General features: G+C 40.3%; 1 protein-coding gene across 2 annotated transcripts in view; it reads left to right on the top strand.

Moving 5' to 3' along the window:
• LOC143285150 (nephrocystin-3-like) overlaps window positions 1–12,757 on the top strand; it is a 37,160-nt gene extending 24,403 nt beyond the window's left edge. For both annotated transcript variants that reach the window (XM_076592381.1, XM_076592388.1), the window contains exons 21-27: window positions 991–1,069; window positions 4,912–5,045; window positions 6,489–6,660; window positions 7,188–7,256; window positions 8,261–8,386; window positions 10,076–10,201; window positions 11,287–12,757. In XM_076592381.1, the coding sequence (XP_076448496.1) occupies window positions 991–1,069; window positions 4,912–5,045; window positions 6,489–6,660; window positions 7,188–7,256; window positions 8,261–8,386; window positions 10,076–10,201; window positions 11,287–11,430 (850 nt within the window). In that variant the 3' untranslated portion in view covers window positions 11,431–12,757. The remainder of the gene's footprint in view (window positions 1–990; window positions 1,070–4,911; window positions 5,046–6,488; window positions 6,661–7,187; window positions 7,257–8,260; window positions 8,387–10,075; window positions 10,202–11,286) is intronic.
• The last annotated feature ends 453 nt before the right edge of the window (window positions 12,758–13,210 follow it).

A 13,210-nucleotide genomic window follows, 5' to 3' on the forward strand; every position in this document is an offset into this window, starting at 1 on the left:
GGTTAGTGTGAATATCAGGTATCTATTCTGTCCACCCTGGCTGTGCTCTGTCAGAAGAAGGACAAGTGAGTGGTGCTTATTGGATTTTATTGTACTGTGCTGGGTTAGTGTGAATATCAGGTATCTATTCTGTCCACCCTGGCTGTGCTCTGTCAGAAGCAGGACAAGTGAGTGGTGCTTATTGGATTTTATTGTACTGTGCTGGGTTAGTGTGAATATCGGCATCTGTTCTTTTCGCTCTGGCTGTGCTCTATCAGAAGCAGGACAAGTGAGTGGTGCTCGTTGGACTTTATCATTATACTTTATTATGTATTATTGTTCTTTTATTTATTTAAAATTTTTGTTATTGATGACGAAGAGGGAGGAGGAGGATGACGATGATGATGATGATATGACAATGCTGCTATGGAGGTCCATTTAGGTTCCGGACTACGGGACAAGTCTGTGCTCTCCACTTTCTTTCATAAGGATATCCCAGTGTCAACCAGGCCTGAGACATACAGACACTTGCAGTATTGGTCAGGAAATTAGAGCAACACACCCAAAGACGCATCCGTGAAGTGTATGATATTCCACTGTGTGGTCTCAGTCTTCCCATTTAAGCCCACAGCACACTCAACTCTGGGAAGGAGCCAGCCACAGGCCAAAAAACCCACCTCCGCTAAGATTCAAACCTGCGTCCTCCCAGTCATCAGTCAGCGATGCTAACCACTTCATCAGGGTGGTTGGTATTATTGTACTTTATTGCACACATGAGTTAAAATCACCAATCTGCCTTCATGTAATCAGAATGTAGATATGCAGCATTATCATAACCTGCAAGACTGACTCTTAGTTTATTTTGACAAGAATGTGAGATACTGCAAGGGCTTTTCTTTTGAGTAATCCCCTCCCCTTTCCCCCAACCCCTGAACAGTTTCTAAACCATGACCTGCCCATGTCCCACACAGTCCTATCGCTCTCTCTGTGTTCATGTCCATGGTGTTACAGACATGATGCAGCAGATCCGCTGAAGAAGAGAGCACTGTCCATCAAGAAGAAAATACGCACACCAAGAGGAGGACCGTCTGTAAGTTTTGTCATTTTATTTTTCCCACCTTCTCTTCTGAATATCACTGAAGCCGAGAACAGTTACTGATGATGATTTAAAAACAATTTTTTTTAGGGTTATATTTAGAACTGTGTGAAAGTTTCAGGAATGTTTTTGTGTTCCCTACAAAATTGTGTGGAGGTTTCAAAAATGTTTTAGATCAGCAGACATTCACGAACAGGATGATTCTGGTTGTCCCTGATCACATGGTCATCTCAGTTTCTCACTTCCATGTATCTCCCAACTTCCCTAAAAAAACAACAAAACAACCCCCCCCCAAAACAACAACAACAAAAAACAAAACAAGCAAAAACAAACAAGCAAAAACGTACATACACAGAGTTCAGAAACAAAACACAAATTCCGTAACTGTATTGAAAACAACACAATGGTGCATAGTAACTTCGGTAGACCCCTCTTCAGCTTTCACACACAAATAAATGAATAGAACAGTACAAACAACAGCACCCTGTGTAGCATTTTTCACATTGGATAGTTTTTGTTTATTTATTTATTCTTTTTTTTTTTTTTTACATCGACTTTTAATGATTGTATGTGACTGCGTATTGGCTCCACAGGAAGATGTGTGGTCGGATCTAGCGTCTGACTTCAGTGAAGACAGTGGTTCTGTGTTGTTTAGACGGGTACAGGTTTGTGAACAGTCTGATGTGCGGCTTCAGTCTTTCTCTTTTCCCCCGTTGAAAGGTTGTCTTGAAGCTTTCCCCCCCTTTTCTGCCATCTGTTTATACAACTTGTCTTTAAAAAAGTGTTTGTGGAAGGTAAGTATTATAAGGAAATAGTACGGTGAAAGGATGTCGGTGTGCAATTTACAGAATACAGAACACTTTATCATCTCCTTTGAGAAAGTAATTTGTGGTGTAAAACACATAAACAATCCACGAGAATCATAATCATCCAATATTTATATATTAAACAGATGAAATGCTTAAATATTGACTAAGGTAAACTGCATGTAGAATAATCTCATCTATACACAAGCAATAATATAATAACAGTGTTCTGTTTAACACAGTATCTTAAAGTGAAGATGTCATGTGAAGCACACATATACTCTGGCATAATTTATATGGAGTGATTGATTATTATTGTTCCAACAGTTGAATTGATTTGGAATAAAGCTGTATTTTATTCTGTTCAATTTCAGGACACTGAAGAGTTTACATGAAGGTGGAAGTTAATGATTATTTGCCTGAATATGGCTGCTGCCGCTTGAAATACAGATGGCTTTCTGTCGTACTCAAACATTGTACAGTTCACTGAAACTGCTCTGTCTCACGCTCAAAACATTGTTGCACACATTCATGACCTCATTTATCATACAGCAAAATCCCATTACCAGCGTTCAAAAGAGAAGTTTAAAACAGATTCAGTAAAGCATCATGAGAATCCTTGAAGTACTTTAGAATTAACTTTAATGTTTCTGAATTTCATTTCTCTGACACTTTTTTCTGATTTTCCTCTTTCCCCTTCCTTTTTATTTTTATTAATCTATTTATTATTTTTGTTGTTGTTTTCTTTTCTTTTCAAATGAAGAACATTTCACGTTTATCAGACTTTGGACAAGATTTGTGTGTGTGTGTGTGTGTGTGTGTGTGTGTGTGTTCAATAGTGTACCTGGAAGATTGTTTCTATTATACATGTGTGTGTGTGTGTCTATGTGTTGCACATACGTGTGGGGGACCACAGAGAGAGAGGAAGCATTTGTGAGAGATTTTAAATTTTGTTGCAACACGCTTTTTCAAAACAGTGAAACAGGAATAGGAAGGCGTGCACACTCCATCCTGCTGTTGCTGAAAAAAAAAAAAAAAAAAAGAAAAAGAAGAAAAAAAGCTGAACTGACTTGACAGTCTTCTCTGACGCCTGATTTGTAATGATCTTAAAGTTTATATTGTGGACAAGCTCAGAGAGGGCAGATAGTTGCTTCTGCGTACGGTCTTGTTCCTTGAAAATATTTCTATTTCGTTTTTGTTCTCCTATTTCAACTCCTTTTTAACATTTTTTGTCTGTCAAATTTCTGTTCTTTATAAGAACAACAAAATGTTGGTGTGTTGTGCCTTTGCTGATACTAAAACTAATGTTGACACATCTGTTAGTGGAAAGTTTTCATTTTCATGATATGATGGAAGGTTGTTCAGTATACATTGTCTTCATTTATGTTAATCTTCATCCTCATCATGCCCTGTAGTACATAAGACTGCCACCAAAGATCTCCACTGCTGCCTACCAGTATACATCATGCTGACAAGTATTCATGGTGCCTGCTTTTGTGCAGTAAATGTGTGTAAAATTAACTCTGGATGACCTGGCTTTCAAGGAAGATGAGTTCCTAGTAAATATTAGGTACATGCAGTATGTATGTCATGAGTCCATTCTTGGAGGTGTTGGCTGATTGTTTACCTCAGCCAATGATAGAACCATCACAGACAGACCATAGAGTGGTGGTTTAGTGGTTTAGTTTAGTTTCAGTTTCAGTGAGGTGTCAGAGCATGCGGACATATTCATATACGCTACATCTGCTGTAAAAAATTAAAAAAAAGCAGTAGAATACAGGCTAGCGGTAATCTACTTGGCTAGGAAGCCAGTGCCCATGGGTTTGAATCCCCATATATTTTCCAGGATTTTTACTTCACTGGACCTTGAATGATGGCCTGGGTATTGGTCATTCAGGTGTCCCATGTGTAGCATGCACTTATTGCATGTAAAACAACCCACAGCAACAAGGAAGTTGTCCATGGCAAGATTCTGTAGAAAAATTGGCTTTCATAACGAAACAAACATCAGCAGAGAAAGAAAAAGGTCGTGCAGCACTGAGGTGACATGCTCTCATTGGGAAGAGCAGCCCGAATTTCACACTGAGATTTCGGTTGTGATAAAATGTAATATAATTCTGTACAATTTCTTTGACTCTGGCTTTCTTACTTGCTGAGACTAATAGTGACCAGTCAGACTGGGACACTGATTAACTGTATAGTCAGAGGGTGCACTTTCTGCAGTGTGCACATATACTGCATGAATAAAGATGTCATAGCGTTGTTCTTTTTTTAATTAAATTTTTTTAGTGTGATTTGCTTTGTTACTTCATGATTAGCTCCTGTGATTGTGCCAGAGACAAAACACTTTCAGTTAAACAGAACTGAAATGAGTTGCTGGTGGCAGTGTGTTGTCAACGCCAAAGATTGGATAAGTCAAGGAAAGCATTTCATCACTGTGCAGAATCTTATGACAATCCCTTTTTGCTATCATCATGTTTGAGATCAATTGATGGGCCAGCAGTGGGGAATTGTGATGATAACTGACTGAGAACTTGGGAGGAAAATTGATAGGTCTAAAAACTTTATTGTGGCATTAAATCTGTTCATTACACAATGATTAAAACGTCATTATCAAGAAACAAGGTGTTGTTTTTACATCTATTTCAAGTTTGATTACCAGATTTCAGTATTTTTTTCCCAATTACTTCTAAGTACAAGATTTGGTATTTCTCATTATTGTGGAATCACTTACCAAAAAGATGAGTATGTGGACTTACCAAAAAGATGAGTATGTGGTTTACAGAAAGTCTGAATAAGATTAATCAGTCGAAACATCAATTTGTCTGAGTCAGTAGGAATTTATTGCGAAAAGTGATAATGTTTATGTGATGATATCTATCACAGTAACTGATTACAGTGTTGTTAACAATTTAAATCAGATGGAAGTTGCACCAGACTTGGTTTCAGAAAGACTGACGTAGATGATGAAGTGAAGAGAAACCAAATAAATCTTGTGTGATGATATATGGATGGTGTGTGTGGAATCAGGGCCACCACAAGATAGACCCTCTCCAGAGGCGAGCCTTGCAGCTGGAAGAGCTTGCCATGGGGCCGGACTCGGCAGACTTGGCACGGACCCTGAATGAACTTGGAGTGCTTTACTACCTGCAGAACAGCGTGGAGTAAGTTTAACAGCATAATTGTCATTTATTGATAATGATAATAATGATTATAATGATGATAATAATGATGATGTTGATAATGATAAAAATGATAATGATGATAATACTGATATTGATGATAATTGATAATATTATTACGATGATGATGTTGATTATAATTATAATCATCAAGTTCATAAACATAGTCATAATTATAATTCAGTTCTTATATGGCACAAACTCCCCTTACAAAAGGCTCCAGTCACCTCACATGAAACAATGCTTACACAATTGTGCATACATCAGAACATGAAGACACACAAGACAAGGAAAAAAAACAACAAAATACATATATTCACTGAAACAATACTACAAATTGCAAATAGAACAATAACTCTTTAAAAGTATACACAGTAAACACCCACTCACAAGCACACACACACTAGATGGATATATCAATAGAGTGTAGAAAACACACACACACACACACACACACAAAAGGAAGATGTGGGTGTGGGAGGTGGGGAGGGCATGTCCAGCCTGTAAAGCCCAACGTTTTTACTCATATCTGACCCATACATCTTATTGGCTGTATGCGCCCTATCTGTGTCTGAAAACTGAATTCTGATTGCCTCTTGGTGCCACCTCTTGAAACGAACTCAGTATTTGACAGTATACTTGATCACAATCACAATAAAAGCACACATTCACACTGAATAGCAATGTTTACATGTTTTAGTCTTACCATTCTGTAGTCTATAGTCTTACCATTCTGTTGTCTATATGTGTATGCACTTGTACAGAGACATAGAAAGATAGATAGATGATTGAGTGACAATAAAGAGAGGTGGTTTTTTTGTTGTTGTTGTACATCACAATCACAGTAAAAGCACACAGTCACACTGAATAACAAGGCTTACATGTTTAACTCTTTCCATACGAACGGCGAAAGAGACGACGTTAACAGCGTTTCACCCCAATTACCATCATCAAAATATTGCAAGCGGAAGGCTCTTGTACTGAAGAGGTGAATGTTGACAAATAATACCACAATTCTGACGACGGAAGCTAAAGGTTGGGTCATTCAGACACCCACTGGACATCCGAGGGGTCTGTGTAGAGGAGAAGAGAGGACTGGCCATACTGAGTGAGTTAAGTCTTACCACTCTGTAGTCTATATGTATATGCACTTATACAGAAACAAAAAAACAGAGATAGGTGATTGAGTGAAAACATAGAGAGGTTTTTCTTTTTTTTACATACCAGTGCACACACTTTAAAAGCACACAATCACACTGAAAAACAACACTTACTTGCTTTTGTCTTACCACACTGTAGGCTATATGTGCATGCACTTATACAGACACATAGAGAGATAAAAGACTGAGTGACAATAGAGAGAGAGGTTGGGTTTTTTTTCCCCACATATTAGTGCACATACTATGAATGCATGTTCTCTCACAGGACAGCAGAATCATTCTTTAAGCGGTCCCTAGAGATGCGAGAGTCAGTGCTGGGACCTGACCACCCTGATATCGCTCAGTCCCTCAACAACCTAGCTGCCCTCTACAATGACCGCAAGCAGTACGACAAAGCTGAACCACTCTATGAGAGAGCTCTGAAAATACGCAGCAAGGTGGGGTTTATGCACGCTTGTGTGTGTCTTTAATTCCTTGTTGTTATAATATCTTTATTTTCTTTTGACATAGCTATCGTTTAAGGTGTAAAAACTGGCACATGGATACATACTCAGGTACATTGATGAATACTTATATGTATATATACATATACGAAAAACAACAACAAAAACAAAGGAACAGAGCAGAAAGTTGCAAACATTACTGCCAAAGAAAGAGTGAATCATGGAGAAGGATTTTTATATTATCAACCAAAGAAAAGTATATATGCCCCATACTAAGAGTCAATACAACATTACACTAAAAATGTACAAAACTGTATCAGTTGTATTGGCAGATATATACAGCAAATAAGTAAATCAATGAACAGATCAAAGTAACATAAAATTTGTTTCTTTCTGTGACATGACTATATATTCAAACAAGTTTTACACAGGACAGCAAAAAAAATAAAAAAAATAGGGATGTATGTTTGGATGATGTGTAGCGTGTTTGTCTGACACGTGACTGGCCATGGTGTGTGCAGCATTCGAGCGCCGACAGTCCTGGGGTGGCCGCTGTCATCAAACACCTGGCCATGCTCTACAAGAAACAGGTGATTTTTTTTCTTTACCTTTTTGTTTTTTGTTATTTATATTTATTTTTATCCCAACAGATTTCTCTGTGTGAAATTCGGGTTGCTCTCTCCAGGGAGAGTGCATTGCTACACTACAGCGGCACCCTTTTTTTTTTTCCTGCGTGCAGTTTTATTTGTTTTTCCTATCGAAGTGAATTTTTCTACAGAATTTTTCCAGGAACAACCCTTTTGTTGCCAGGGGTTCTTTTACGTGCGCTAAATGCATGCTGCATACGGGACCTCAGTTTATTGTCTCATCCAAACTCAAGGTTTAGTGGAGGGGGAGAAAATATCAGCGGCTAAGCCGTGATTCGAACCAGCGTGCTCAGATTCTCTCGCTTCCTAGGCGGACGTGTTACCTCTAGGCCATCATTCCACTAGGGTGTGGGGGGATAAACTGCTTGCTTGTAGTGTTGTGTCACCTCTGTCAAATATCACGGAGAAAGCAGTGGCCAGAAAACGATTGTACATCTCATTCTTTCCACAGAGCATCTGTTCTGTGGACACTTTCACTGGGCAGGTGTATGTATCCACATGTTCATGAACTCACTCACGCATTTACTTGTGCATAAACACATGTACGTGAACAAACATGTGTGTGTTCTTTAACACATGTAGATGTAGATACACACCCACACATACACATACACATATACATACACAGACACAGACACACAAACACAGACACACACACACACACACACACACACAATTTTCCCCATCCAATATCACTTAAAATGGAAAAAAACAACATTAAATTGAAGACCATGCACACACACACACACACACACACTCTCTCTCTCTCTCTCTCTCTCTCTCTCTCTTTCTCTCTCCCTCTCTTTTTCTCCCTTTCACTCAGCACCCACTCTATCTGCGTCTGTGTGTCTGCCTGTCTCTGTCTCTCTGTTTCTCAATCTTACCCACCAAACCAACAAACGGAAAAAAACAGAAGAAGGAACAGTGATGATGGTGCTGTGTTGCAGGGCAAGCTGGACAAAGCAGAGCCCCTGTACCTGCAGGCAGTGGAAATCCGGGAGAAGGCCTTTGGTCCGAACCACCCGTCTGTGGCCACTGCTCTCGTCAGCGTGGCCGTGCTCTACTCACAGCAGGTACTGTCACACCTGTATTGTATTATTTTGTATGTATGATGGGTGCAATAGCTGAGTGGTTAGAGCATTGGACTTTCAGTCAGAGGGTCCTGGGTTCGAATCTCGGTAAGGGAGCTTGGTGGGTACAGGGTGGAGATTTTTCCAATTTCCCAGGTCATTATATGTGCAGACATGCTTGTGCCTGAACCCTCTTCTTGTGTATACGCAAACAGAAGATCAAATAAGCACATTAAAGATCCTGTAATCTATGTCAGAGTTTGGTGGGTCATGAAAACAAGAACATACCCAGCATGCACATCCCTGAAAATGGAGTATGGCTGCCTACATGGCAGGGTAAAAACGGTCATACACGTAAAAGCCCACTTGTGTTCATACAAGTGAACGTGGGGGTTGCAGCCCACGAACGAAGAAGAAGAAGAGTATTGTATGTATGATAGTCAGTCATGTCCATCTGTGACCATCAGAACAGCAGAGGAAGCAACTGCTGTCCCAACTGTCTGGCCAAGAATTTGATCATAGTGGAGAGTGTCTTGCCCAAGTTACATCCCCATTCTCTAGGCCAAGAGGGTTTGAGGAGAATTGGTGTTGGGATGGTTCCCGAAGGCCAGCTAGCCCCCAATGCTGCAGCACTAAGAGCCAATGTGTCTTGCCTCCTAATTGGAGAGTCATAGTCATGTATTAGAGTGATATTAATAATGTACTTTTGATTAGCACCCTTTCTCTCTAAGAGCTCAGGGTGTTTTACATGAAAGAAGTTCAGCTACAATTTACATAAACCAGTCATGACCACTCTCTCTCTCTCTCCCCTATTTCTTTCCACAGGGGAAAAGAGAGAAAGTTAAGCTACAAATTACATAAACCACTCATGACCTCTCTCTCTCTCTCTCTTTCTTAATTGTTAGAAACCTTGCTTTGTATTTATATAAAGCTTTCAAAGTCCGAGAAACCATTATGTCATGAGAATACTGTTTTGTATGCATTATGTTTCATTGCTAGGCTAGTTTTCATTTGGAACTGATGTTTTATCAAGTTTTCCAAAAATGTTGCATTATGGTGTTTGCATTGTATTATGCTCACATATCCCTTCATAAGGGGCCCTGGCCTATATATGAATAAATCACCTCAAATCTTGAATCTCTGTCTGTCTCTGTCTGTCTCTCTCTCCCCACTCTCCCCCTCTTCTCCCTGCACCATGTCTCATTCCTCATACATACGAAGTGAATTGGCAGGCACGGGGTGGTGATTGAGAAGTAGGAGACCAAGAGTGCTCACAGACAGGTTCTGAAAAGATGAGTTTTTAGTGAAGAGCGAAAGGCAGAGATAGAGTCAGATGAACAGATTTATGTGGAAGGTTGTTCCAGATACGAGGACCAGCAAAGAGGAAAGAGCGTTCACCGTAGGTTTTTGTATTGACACAGGGAATTTTTGGAAGTCAACAGAGAGAGGCGAGTTCTTAAGGGAGTGTATGCATTGATGAAGTCAGACAGACAGACTGGAGTGGAAAGCAGAAAAGCAGAGACACACAACTTTGTATTTGATTCTCATGTCTGTGAGCAGGCATTGGAAAGTCCATAGGTGAGGAGAAATGTTGTCACTATTTTGTATTATTTTATTGCATTTTTCCTTTTTTGTTGTTGTTGCTGTTTTTACTACAGTCTAATTGAAAATATTTTTGAATTTCTCATTCAGAACAAACACTCTGATGCGGAACCGCTGTACGAAAGAGCCCTGAGAATCTATGAGGACAGTTTTGGACCGCACCACCCCAGAGTGGCTGAGACCCTACGCAATCTGGCAGTACTCAAGTATGAACAGGTCAGTGGTCTTCATGGATAGGATCACTCTGTGAGGATGGGGTGGAGATCAGATGGTCTGTATGCATTGATGCACTGGACTGCAAGCATGATTTTATTGTTCAAATTTCTGTGTAATAACCACTGTTTAATTACACATACTTAACCGTGACCCAACTAGTGCAGACTCCGGCAGGGGTCTGACATTCCTGTCCTGTGCAAACTACTATCCGCCTATGCGGAGAAAACGAAACTACGGCCGATAACCTCCCGGAAGTAGGTAACCTCCCCTTTGTCCCGCTGGCTAGCGCCCTCTTTTTCCGGCAGCCATCATGACTCCTGTTCCTGTGCTCTTCATACGGCTAAGTTTTTTCGTATTTTCTGCCTGTCTGTCAATTCTCTGGCGTTCTTGTTTGTTGTCAAATTATGTCTCCAACCAGGTCACATAATTATGTAGCTCGATTGGGGAATCGTGCTAAAATTAAGGCGCGATCGCAATCGATTCGCTGACACTCTGGGCCTTTTGAGGCGTGGTGGTAAAGTGGGTTAGGTGTTGGACTTGTGATCCAGTGATTAGGGTTCAAGGCCCTGTTTCAGCATGGTGTTATGTGGGGATAGGCTCTTTGGTTTTCCTCACTCCACCCAGGTGTGAATGGGTACATGACTTTGGTTGGGGAAGGTTATAATGGCGGAAGGGGAGGATTGGGCCTTGCCCTCCTGTGCTGAACCCTGGACACAGTGGATATGAATTCACTGTCCCTAAGATTGTAAAAACAACTATGGGACCTTTAACCTTTAACTCTGTCAGGGTAGGATGGAGTTCAGATGGCCTGTTTGCATTGATGCACTGGACTACAAACATAATTTTGGTATTTAGATTTAAATGCGATTATCTCCGTTTACCCATTTTAAACAGGTCAGATAAATGGAATTCCAAGAGAATACTGTATTTGTAAAAGATGACATGAACACTGTTGGTGATGAATTGAATTCAGTCATGGAGTGTCCCAGTTTTTCTGACACCTCCGTTTTTGGGGGTACTTTTTCTTTTCATTTTGTTGTCTGGAACATGCTGTCATAGTTACCATACTGTGGATGACGTTGCAGAAAGACTATGAGACCGCAGCCCGCTACTACAAGAGAGCGACAGACATCAAGGAGCAGGAGGCAACCTATGCACACAAAGGTCTGTCACGTCGCAGCTCCAGTGGGGACACCAACTCCACTGTGAAGAATCTCATGCAGGTCTGAACCTGGTCACTCTTCACGTGGGCCATCAGCATTGCGTTATAACTACAGTGGAAAGGGGGTTATGTTTGTGGGATGTATGTGTGTTTGATGTAAGAGTGATATTTGTGTGTGTGTTTAACGCATGTGTATAAGGCCTGACTAAGCACGTTGGGTTACGCTGCTTAGCAGATGTGACGTAGTGCATATTGATTTGTCCAAGCGCAGTGATGCCTCCTTGAGTAACTGAACTGAACTGTAGTGTATGTGATTGATATGTGTGTGTGATGTGTGTGTGCATGAAGTATGTATGTGTAATGTATGTTTGTGATATATGTTTGTGTGATATGATCGTATGATGTACATGTATGTGTTGCATATATGTGCGTGTATGTGTGTGTGTGTATGTGTGTGTGTGAGTGTACATGAATTGCAGGGAACCATGAATTAAAATGTCAGGTTGAGTGTGGGGGAATCATCAGTGGCAGTGACACAGATGATATTAAATACTCAAAAGGTAAACTTGGTGCTGTCAGTGCATCTTCACTGATGGTTCACGGTTATCTAACCACCAAAAAGGCATTGCAGCATGACAAATATTTTAGAATTATTCTGGGTGCAGATTGTTATTGCACTTACTGTATTGTGTATGAGCACTTATTGTTTATGAGCACCTATGGTTGTTTACGAGCGCTTATTGCTGTTTATGAGTACTTAGTGTTGTTTATGTGTGCTTAATGTTGTTGGTATTTTTGTCTTGAGAAGTATTGTTTGCGTTTTGAACTGTTTGTTATGTACATGTTAAAGATTGACCATGTGTGCCAAGTCAGCCAAGAGCTGACAAACCAAGTCATTGATAACAGAATGAAATGATTCAGTAATGGTTAGTGTGTTGCTGTTGTTTCATATGCCGTCCATGCGCATGTATTGCTCTTTATGCATTTTTACTCCTGTTTATCCATGTTCTCATGCCAGTCTTTAATTTTGAAAGACTGAAATAATGTGATGTAAGATACCATATGATTGTTTCTTGTTTACATGTTTTCTGCAAGTCTTGTTGGCTTTTTGTAACCTGTTGAGAAGTATTTTTGTACAAATAATTCTTTCACACATTGTCTGCTGTCTTTTCTGCAAGAAGTTTTGATTGATTGATTGATATTGATACTTATATAAGTATACTATATAAGTATCCATATTAATCAGTCAAAGAAGTCTTGTGAATGAAGTTGGTGTGAAGTGTAGCATCCTGATCAATGTAAGGTTCCAGGTGTAAGGTTGAAATCATTCATCACCCAGGACCATTTCTGCACTGCGGAGGACTGAGGAAAACCATGAACAAGATCTGCAATAAGAGAAGGTGGTAGGGGTGTGGGTGGGTGGGAGGTTTTGGTGGGGGTGTAGGGTTGGGAGGGAGGGGAGCGAGGGGCCCAGTCATGGCTGCTCCCTCTTACATGATATAGGATGCGATCCCCTCAATTGTGATGTGGAAAGGATGTTGGTGGGGTGTGTGGAAGAGAGTGAAAAGAAGAGAAGTGGATTATTGGGTCTAAAAGGCGTCCATTTGCAGTCATGTCATTGGGACCATTGGGCTATTGAGCACCTTTGTTCCACTCTGTGAAATTTTCCAAAAAAATATGAGTGCTGTTCTTCGATTTTACGCCTTTCACGAGAAGTGATATTAGATGGAAGGGAAGGGAGGGAGGGAGGGAAATAGAAATGTACCCATGTGTGTGTGTGCTCTTGGCTCAGTGTGTCTGTGTACAGTTATGTGCACTATGCATGGGAATAAGAATGTAAATCAGTT

This window comes from Babylonia areolata, chromosome 1 (genome assembly GCF_041734735.1).
Source record: "Babylonia areolata isolate BAREFJ2019XMU chromosome 1, ASM4173473v1, whole genome shotgun sequence".
NCBI classification, from domain to species: Eukaryota; Metazoa; Mollusca; class Gastropoda; order Neogastropoda; family Buccinidae; genus Babylonia; species Babylonia areolata.